General features: G+C 41.8%; 1 protein-coding gene across 1 annotated transcript; it reads left to right on the forward strand.

Moving 5' to 3' along the window:
• The first annotated feature begins 1199 nt into the window (after positions 1-1199).
• Positions 1200-8885, forward strand: LOC138200717 (solute carrier family 22 member 4-like). The gene is made up of 11 exons (XM_069153589.1): positions 1200-1409; positions 3237-3455; positions 3988-4091; positions 4320-4474; positions 4845-5016; positions 5548-5674; positions 5749-5849; positions 6156-6370; positions 7079-7261; positions 7571-7706; positions 7939-8885. Exons 1-11 carry the CDS (start codon positions 1200-1202, stop codon positions 8039-8041), a joined length of 1725 nt encoding a protein of 574 aa, XP_069009690.1. The 3' UTR covers positions 8042-8885.
• Positions 8886-10374: the final 1489 nt, after the last annotated feature.

The raw sequence follows: 10374 nt of genomic DNA on the forward strand, positions 1-10374 counted from the left end.
CAATATTATTTTGGTATTGTTACCTCCTGTAGTCAATACTTGCAGCATCAAAATCCCAGAAGAGAAAGATAAACACTGATTCACTCTGACCGGATCAAACTGGTACTGAGTAAGTCAGAGCTAGAACTGGACTGGAAAGGAAGCTTTTCACTGGATTGATTATTTACTGCACGCCCAGCATCTCCTGCTCTGAGGTAATAGAAAATATGGCCAGTCTCTCTGCATTTAGTCCACTGAACTTTATTGCTTTATTCTATTCTTTATTAACATCGAAAGACTCTTTGGATTGTATTTGCAAACTGCAACCTGCCTTTCTGTTTTTGAATCTTATCAGTGAGTTTGTATTTTGTTCTGAATCCTCAGAGGTTCTGGCCATAAATTCCTCTGTTGATCACGAACAGTGAAACCTGCCCATCTACATCCTGAACATTATTTCTGACTTGCTGTACAGTAACAAAAAGGTTTTTCTTCAGTTTTCAAATGATGTTCTGCTCATCCACGAGACCAGGTTGTTTCCCATTTTCTAGTCTTCTTGTGTTTTTTGTTGTGTTTTGTTTTTTAAGAAAGACCCCAACTGTTGTTTTTGTCAAACCAAAGACCTCTGATGTCTCTCTGATAGAGTTTCACTTTCTTAAACCTCATTATTATCTATTCTCTTTCTGTATCTGAGGTGCGGTTTCTTCCAACATGAGGATTTTATTCCACAAATATAGATTCATATGAAGTCTGACTTATTCGAGGAGGAATAGGGCGAGAGGGGGAGGAGGAGGAGGAGAGGTGGAGTTCTTTTGTCCTGTCTGGGGTTAAAGGAGGTGTGAGGCTGCAGAGAGCTCCTGCAGAGAGAAGCTGACACTATTACCACAGGAGTACGGACAGTATTTGTATCCAGACAGCCATCATATTTGTACTTATAGTACGTATAGGAGGGAGAATTGCATTGGTACTTATAGGGCTTGAGGTAACAGAGCATATTTGTGCATATGTTGGTATTTTTTTGTCACTATTGTACAAATAGTACTCTGGCAGAGTAGTAGCTTTTTGCAGTTTTCAGACAGATATTGTTGACTGTAACATCATATTTTCATCAATGATAATACAGTAAAAAATAAAGTCCTGACTGTAAGTAAAAATTAGGGCGGAGTCCAACAGAATATAAAATCAAAGTGGAATAGAGCAGAGTAGAAGCAGAGTCCGGTGAAATGCAGGATTACGAGGAGTCGGTGTCGTTCCTGGGGACGTGGGGCCCGTTCCAGAGGAGGGTCTTCTTCGTACTCTGTCTCTGCTCCTTTCCATCCGGATACAACATCCTGTCCGTCATCTTCCTGCTGGCCAGTCCACCCCATCACTGTTACGTCCCCGCCCACAGCAACCTGAGCCAGGACTGGATCCAGGCCAGCATCCCAGTACAGGTTAGAACCGGAGCCACATCGGATCAAACTCACTGACTCAGAATATGATTCACTGAGAGACTGAAGGCCATTTCTTGAACAAACACGTGACATTTATATTATTTCACTTTGTCTTTGAGCAACAAATTCATTATTTTTAAGGAAATGATCTCAACCTTTGATTTCTCTCATGTCTTAACTGCACACCTTACTCGCTGTTTGATTTACACATGAAGCCGCTATAATCGGTGTTTTTACATTCACAGTCAACCACATGACTACATGTATGTGAAAATTGTCTCTAGAAGCGATGAACCATGAATTATTACCCTATTTTGATGTTTCCTTTTAGCTTTTTTTATTTATTTATTTTTTTTTTGTAGCTTTTTTGCGCCCGCCTCCGTCACCTGTCTCGTTGCATTGTTGTCAGCAGGCCGCTTTCGTTTTACGTGCTCAGCTCCAAACAGCAGACAGACACAGTTGGTGGTGAACAAAGTGGAGCATTAATCTACGAAAGAGACAGATATTTCACATGGGAGTTGGTAGAGATCAGAAACGGAGCTAAAAGAGAGGTGGTGAGAAACGTGACTCTAAATGAACGATAATGTTGCATCATACCTGCTGACATGTTCACCATATCAGTGTTTTGACGTAACGATTATTGCTCACATCCCCAAAAGGATCAAAAATATCAGTTAAAATCCTTAAAAAAAATAACTGATAATTTCTTCTTTTTTTAAAAAAATCCTTATACCTTAGATTAAATACAGCGTCAAATTAAGTAAATTAAATTATACATAAGCAATTAAGAAATTAATCTAGTAAAATACATACTGGCACATTTATTATTTTTCATTTAATTCAATCATTTTGTAAATTTAAAAGTCAGGATTTAACATCTAAGAACTTTATTCTCCATCACAGTAACACAACTTCCTCCCTCGCATGGCTCAATCTAAAACAAGCAGACACAGAGTTCGTTAAATAATGAGTTCCTATTAACTCCTGAAAATGTCTGTAATTATTATGGCGGCTCACTGCAGCCTCAGTATTCAGCACTCATGTCATTAATATGGTTTAAAAAAAAGAAAAGAAAAAAGGGATTGCATTTTAATTCCGGGGGAATAAATTATCCATCAATGAAATGCAAGAAGATTCCCAATCCTCTTCAAAGCCAAACAGTTTCTTGGAAACACGGGTGTAATTGGTTTGTTAGTTTTGTCAAAATGTGATGAAAAACCTTTATTCCTCCCTCTGACTTCGACTGTTTTCAGCTGCACTCGAATCAGTTCGAGAAAACTTCACACTGAAACAAATTCACCCAAATCTGCAACAAGAGATCCAGCTCACTCACTGCTCCTGGTCTCTGTCCCTGCAGAGTTCCTTCACAAGTCATATTCATGTATTAAAACGTATTATTATGGCTACTGTTAGTGTTAAATTAAGATGACGCATCAATGTGTAAGAAGCATTTCAGTGTTTGTTAGCTCATTTAAACTATTTCATCTTCTGATAGGTAGTTTAATTCAATGAAAATACTTTACATGTTAATGAAATGTTTGAATCAAAAATATGAATCCTTAAATGAAGAACTAACTATAACTAGTGGTGTGTAAACATTATTTTTACATCTGAAATTGTGGGTGAATAATGCCATACAACATATATGTAACACAATATGAAAACTAAAAACTGTACATTATTCAAAAGTCCTGTTTTCCATGTTCAGCTCTGGTGTAGACCTGAGTTATGACTGTCATGTCGGGTAGAACTAGTCCGCACTGTTCTGGTCCACCTCCCCTCTGCTGCAGTTAATAAACAATCATGATGTTGTTTCCTGGTCGGCAGGCGACGGGGCAGCTGGAGAGGAGCAGCTGTAGCCGGTACAAGCTGGACCTGGTGCAGAACCTGTCGGCGCTGGGAGTCAACCCCGGCCCAAACCGGACCCTGAACCAGTCTGGGCCGGGGTCCGGTCCAGAGGTCCTGCTGTCTAGCCTGAGGCAGGAGGGATGTAAAGATGGATGGACCTACAGCACCGAGTACTACCAGTCTACTGTGGTCACCGAGGTACTCTTACTGTTAATGTGGAATTTACTACAGTTACAGTTTAGACACAGTGTGGTCACAGCTCCCATCTGTAAAATCAGGTGTGTGTGTGTGTGTGTGTGTGTGTGTGTGTGTGTGTGTGTGTGTGTGTGTGTGTGTGTGTGTGTGTAGGGGGGAAGAGGGGATTGTGACCTTTCTCAGGGGCCACCAATCATTGACCAGCCTCAGAGGCCTGCAGGAAGCTGTGAAACTGGAAATGACTGGAACTGGGTTTCTTGCATTCGTTATCTATTTTGTGTCGACGTCTGCTGCACAACAGTTCAACTTTTGATCTTTCAGAGGCTTCTCATCTGTATTTAACCTCCGGTGACCTGGAGAAGTTCAACTTTGGGCTCTTTTTCACTGTTTTAAGTTGTTGTGCGTTCGTTATATTATTCCAGGTTGCATTTCTACGTCTGCCTTGTATTCCAGTGTCCGTACTTGCTGTATTTTATTCTAGTTTGTCCTTTTACGTCTGCTGCTGAAAACCCCATGTGTCCGTTTGTCTTTGCAGTTTGACCTGGTGTGCAGCGACCAGTGGAAACAGCCTCTGACCTCTCTCGTCTACTTCCTGGGAGGACTCTGTGGATGTTTCATCTCTGGACAGATGTCTGACCGGTACTTTTCTCTTTCAGATCAATGTGTTGTTTGAATTATCTGGTTGAATGGTCTGAATGTTTCACCAAAACCATGTCTTAGCTAACAGATCAAAGAGGTGAAGGTGTCGGTCCAAAGAAGAGACATTCAGCAGAGCGTGACGGACGGCTTTGGATGGCTGAGCAGAGGAACATAATATGATCTTTGGTGCCGTTAATGTCGACTGCTCTCCTGTTTTTTGCACTGAAGGTTCGGCAGGAAGCCGGTTCTGTTCGGTTCCATCGCCATGCTGGGCGTCTTCAGCACCGCCCTGGCTTTCGCCCCGTCGTGGCCCGTCTTCACCGTGCTGTTCTTCCTGCTGGGCCTCGGACAGATCTCCAGCTACATCGTTGTTTTTGTGATGGGTTTGTGTTTTCTTTCATTCTCGGGACACTGTGACCTCTGACCTGTCCCCTCCTCTCCCCCCGACTACATATTCTACTTGTTAACTTCAGTATGTCCACACACCGGTGAGGACACATTTGAAGTTACAACCTGCTCTGTCCCCTTTTGGCCACACAAACACCCCCCCTCCCCCCAATTCATCTTTAAAACAAAATGACCTTGACCTTTCACTGTCATGGCTGATGTATTTCCACTTACGAAACCAGCATTATTTTACTCTTGAGCAGTAAAGCAGAAAAAAGGTCCTTCAGGATACTTTTTTTTTTTTGTATCCTGATGTATTATTGTTTAATTGCCTGACTTCATTTAAATGCAGCGTTTCCTCCACAGGTTCAGAGATCCTGACAGGTTGGAGCAGACTCCTCTTCTCCAACCTGTGCTTGCCTTTTGTTTACGTCTTTGCTATGATGCTTCTGCCGAGCACCGCCTACCTGGTCAGAACCTGGAGACACCTGTCACTGATCATGGCCGTGCCCGGCCTCGCCTTCATCTCCCTCTGGTGGTGAGACGACCTCAGTAGGCTATCGCGATTTTTCTGCATCTCATTTGATTAGTTTGCAGGGGGACTTTTTAATGATCAGACTTGAAGGACAGGATGAAAGACGGTCCAGTTGGTCAGGAATTTGTCCGAATAAAACTTATTTGTATTTCAGGGTTCTACAAACAAAGTAAACGAAACGCATTTTCAGACAGATAAAAGAAAAGTACTTCTTTCATTTATAATCAAAAAGCTCTGCTAAAAACATGCGAAGCTGTCCGGCAGGGACGTCGAATTCATGGGTTAATATTTGCTGTATCCATCTATATGCTGCACCTTGCAAATGTTAAGATAAAAGCTATAATAATTGCCACCGAGATAACTTACACTATCATAACACAGGACCACTGCATGTTTAAAGTGCAACTTAACAACCTTCTGCTTTAACATTTGTATAGATTTTCAGCAGGGTGTTTAAATCCGTTCTGGCCTGAGTCGACTTCTTGTTAATTATTGTGATGGATGGAACATAATCTGTGTCTGGATCCCCACCAGGCTGGTCCCGGAGTCTCCTCGCTGGCTGTTGTCTCGCGGCCGTTTGCAGGAAGCGGACTTCGTGCTGAGGTCAGCAGCTCTGGAGAACCGAGTGGACGCGCCACCCGTCATCTTCCTCTCAGCCAGTGTAAGAGCCTCTGTGAGCTCAGCCTCGTTCCACACAGTGAACGACGGAGGACTGACGTTTTTCTCTATCCGCAGGTTGAAAAAGCTGAAAGCCAGAAGGCCGAGTCCCTCAGCTTCCTGGACCTGCTGAAGACCACAAACATTCGACGCATCACACTCATGCTGTGGCTCATCTGGTGAGTTTAAACACTTTTATACAGCACAAGAATTGTTCTCGTTTTCAGCGACAGGTTCGTCCATCCAGAGGACGGCACAGATACAACTAGCGGTCCATTTTCATAACGTTTACTGTGGAGATTGATCCTAATGACTCTGGTGACCCCCGACCTTTCCTCTGACATCATGCTCTCCAGAGGATGAACTCTTTAGTTGCTACTGAGCCCGTGAGCACCACCTTCAGGACAAACTTGCTTTATACCTCCTTTAAAAATGGCCAATTCATCAGCAGGCCTTTTTTTCTCTCTCTCTCTCGTTGTTTGCAGGTTTTCTATGAGTATCAGCTACTTCGGATTGTCATTCAATTTGTCGAGTCTCTATGGCAACCCCTTCCTGAACCACTTCCTGCTGTCGGCCGTTGAGCTCCCGGCGTACGTGGTCGGCTGGTTGGCCGCACGCAGCCTTCCTCGCCGCCTCTCATTTATCGGCTTCTGTCTGCTGGGTGCGCTGGCGCTGCTCCTCATCCAGATCACTCTGTACAGTGAGTAAAGACCAGTGGGATGTAAAACAGAACCACCTTTTTTCCTGATTTCCTTCTAAATACTCTTGTTGAAAAAGATTGAAGCATTTGCAGCACAGCAGATTGCAAGTACAACCAACGGTCAGATGACAAAAGCTCAGTATTTGTCAATTTTTTTGAGGACATACACAAGGAATTTGAAAGAGTTCCACTTTTGATGTGTCATTTTCTTTAGTTTCTGGGTTTTGGAGGAACCCAGTAAACGTTTCTGGACATTAGCTCTTAGAAAATCAAAGCACATGAAACTTTTAGGAAAGCATCTGCTCCCACACAGAGGATGCTTGTGTCCTCAGCAGGGATAACCTGAAGCCACACAAACTAATGAAGTTAGCTAATTATATGCGCAGCAGCTTTGGCCGGGCTCCAGTTGTTATGTGGTTCAAATGTGTTTGCAGTTCATGTGGTTCAAAAAGCCTTAAAAAATTAGACGCTGTCCTAAAAAATACCCTTAATGTACAAATAGTTTTTTTTTTTTTTTTGTCTATTACAGACAGCCTCTGCATGTTGAGAAGTCCACAGCTTGACAGGCCTGCCACGCTTAGTTACAGCTGCTAAGCTGTGATTGGACAGTAAATGTTTGCGACAGCAGTTCAGGGAACGGTCAGCCGCGTGCCGGTCGTTCAGCAGTGCTTCAAAATGCTTTGTTTTCTCCCCCTCTGCTCCCTGCAGGTCAACCAGCCCTCACCCTGTCCCTGGTGCTGCTGGGCAAGTTCGGCGTGCTGGCTGGCACCGGGGTGTTGTACATGTACACCGGAGAGCTGTCTCCCACCGTCATCAGGAACACAGCTATGTCGTCCTGCGCCATGTTCTCCAGAGTGGGGTCAGCTATCTCCCCCTACCTGCTGCAGCTGGGTGAGACCTCTGACTTCAGACTTCTACTGTGAATAATGTTAATAAGTGAATCACAACTTGCGCAATGCATTTAACTGAGCAGTTTATCCATGTTTGAAAGTTCTTCATTTCCATTGTTTTCATTCATTTTGTGTTGGTCTGCAGAGAAGCAAACTATTCGTTGTGATCACAGTATTGCCGATATCAGTTCTGTCTATTAAAGGTTCCCAGAACAAAATCTTCTTGTCCTTCTTTAGAGCTACTGAACTGACCCTTTAGTTCCTTTAGTGGAAGAATAAACTCACTAATGTGGTCTGGTTTGGTCTCCAGCTGTGGTCTACGAGCTCCTGCCGTGGATCGTTGTGGGTTCTCTGACGCTTCTCAGCGTTCTCCTCTGCGCCTTCCTGCCAGAGACCTTCAGACGGCCGCTGCCCGACACCATCCAGCAGATGCCGCTCACACAGTGGTGAGTGAAACCACGCACAGATCTGAGCACAGAGGAAGCACCCATTTACAAAGGAAAAATGTATTTATTAAATCTGTTAAAAAAAAAAGTACCAAAACATTCAGCTTATTTTATAAATTTAAAAAAAAAAAAAAAGCAATGTGAAACAAAACAGGCGAAGAAAACAAAGATGAAAACAAATGTGGGTTAATTTCAGCCGTACTGACACAGCTTTCCTTCATCTGGTTTGCAGCTTCAGGTGGCCACGGGCCTCCACGCCTCCTCCAAGGGATGATGGGAAAATAACTAAAGACCAGACCACTGCGCTTGAGATCTTGTGCACAACTCGCCTATAACACTCCTACCATGCAACAAGTGTGTCACGTTAAAACAAAACATCAAACTACCTTGCAAACTTGCATTAATTTCGTCAGGATGGTGTTGTTGTTGTTGTTTTTTCTGTATCCACCAGCTGGCATCTCATGAACACTGGGACAAGACCTGCAGAACCTCCAGTGATGCATTCACTGACACCCAATGAACAGTGACAGCAGGTTATTTTCTTTTTATCACAAAAGGGACAGAGTGCTGTGAAACAGTGAGACAACAAAGGAAGCTACTGCAGAGTTGAATTAAAGTACACAATGACAGATGTTTTTTCTTCCATTAAAACTGAAGGAGAAATTAAAGTCGGCTGAATATTTGTAAAAGGGTGATATTTAAAATCGGACAGTAACGTGGCACGCTGAAGATCCAGTTTACTGGGTTTTACTCATGGATTGAAACACATGTGCCTTTGAGATGAGGAACATGACAATAATGTCTGTCTCATCATGAATACGAAAGTGGAAAGAAATGTGAATCATAAATATGGATTAGGTGAAAGTTATTGTAAATGGTGTTCGTACTAGCTGCGCTACATTCAGAGATTCAAAATTGGTAACGTAAACTTTAACTTTTAGTTGTTTATACGGAATACGGTTTTGTTTGTACCAGTATGACAAAGACAAATGTGAGGATGTGTATGTATCTAATGTCACGTATGAATTGGCATATCAAAATTAAGTACTTCAAAATGTATATTTTTGCAATTCAACAAACTGAACATGATCATCTCTTTAAAATAATTATTGTCATCTGTAATGTGTTTATTTCATTTCATATACCTGATGGTGCTGTTTGTTAAAATGACTCGATATTTTGGTAACGGTATTTGTTTTTATTTGAACATAAATCTGATACTACTACTTTTCTGGTGGTACTTGAATGTCTCAGTGGGCTGAACTGGTAGGGGCGTGGCCTATTTTGCAGTGGCCCCGCCCCGGAAACATTAATGAAGCTTCACAGGGTTTCACCGGAAAAGAGATAATTAGTCCTTCATAATAAAAGCAAGAAAAATATACGTAGTCTATCCACAAAACCCAAAATGTATCCACCAGACAAAAATAAATCCCCAAAAAACAAGCAATTTATGAAAGTGGGAATTTTCCCAAAACACGCTCTTACCTCCAGCGCCTCCATGAGGTGGGCAGCATTGATTCAAAGTGAAAACGCCCAACAACTTTGAAGCAGATATTCACTGTCATCTCAATACTTTGGTTTATCCTTTGGCATGATATCTTTCAACGGTCTTTAGTATCAACAAATGACTCGTAGGTCTATTTATTAAATTGTATCTCAGCATTCACCTAAGACTTTGAATTTTCAATGCTTGTTTAGGAGGGTCTATTTGTGGACCTACTTATCAAGTACAGTGGTGACTGTTGGATAACTGGAATGACAATTTTTTTTTTTAGATATTCTAGCTTTAATTCAATCATTACATTTATTCAGTGTAATATCTTGCCTTGAGATTTTTTGGAGAGGTCTTTGTATGACTCTTGGCTTTCTACCTCTCCAGGACAAGTTCTTGTTTACTTCTGATTCATGGTGTCTGAGTGTTTTTAATAGATGTATTTTTATGTTAAAAAAAAAAGCCAATTAATACCTTTCTAAGATAATTACAACCCCAAGTCTTGTTTTATTTTCATTAAAACTAAACTCGCTTGTATCAAAAAAGTATACCCAAAAATACATACAAGAAAATATAATATTTCAAAAAATTTAAAACAGTACAAATAAATACAATTTCACACAGATAAGAAATGTTTGATGTGACCCCTTGAGAGCCCCGATTTAACATTATGGAATCAGTCTGGGATTATGTGAAGTAACAGAAGACACTGAGACAAACTGAATCCGCAGAGTTTTCCAAGATGCTCCGTGAACAAGCTTCCTGCCAAGTGCCTTAAGAGACTGAGCAAAAGTATACCAAGGTAAATGGGGCTATTTTAGACATTGATTTAGTTTTTTCTTGTTTGCTCCTTATTTAGTTTACTGCACTTTGTATGGTGAATAAATCTACTAGGCCTGTATATGACATAATTTAGGAAGACATCCTCATTTTCTTTCTGGTGCCTTGAAATCTTTGCTACCTCGGCAACTATGTTTTTATAAAGCTTATCAGGCTTTTATGAACTTTTTGAAAAAACAGAATACAACTATATGCAGGGCTGCGGCTGCTTTTGTGAAATGTGGAGAAAAGGTGGAGAAACATGTTCCTCCATCCCTCGACGTTTCCTCCGGGGCTTTTATTTTGAATGTGGCTTTGCCGGAAGTCTCGTTTTTGGATTGGGCTTCACTGAGGCTG

The sequence above is a fragment of the Embiotoca jacksoni genome, unplaced genomic scaffold (assembly GCF_022577435.1).
Source record: "Embiotoca jacksoni isolate LCO1_2020_lvr unplaced genomic scaffold, fEmbJac1.0.p SCAF_2, whole genome shotgun sequence".
Lineage (NCBI taxonomy): Eukaryota > Metazoa > Chordata > Actinopteri > Embiotocidae > Embiotoca > Embiotoca jacksoni.

Coding starts and splice junctions, on each gene's coding strand:
- LOC138200717 (XM_069153589.1), top strand. CDS start 1,200: ATGCAGGATTACGAGGAGTCGGTGTCGTTCCTGGGGACGTGGGGCCCG. Junction 5,017..5,547: donor GCCTTCATCTCCCTCTGGTG/GTGAGACGACCT, acceptor GATCCCCACCAG/GCTGGTCCCGGAGTCTCCTC. Junction 7,707..7,938: donor CAGATGCCGCTCACACAGTG/GTGAGTGAAACC, acceptor TCTGGTTTGCAG/CTTCAGGTGGCCACGGGCCT.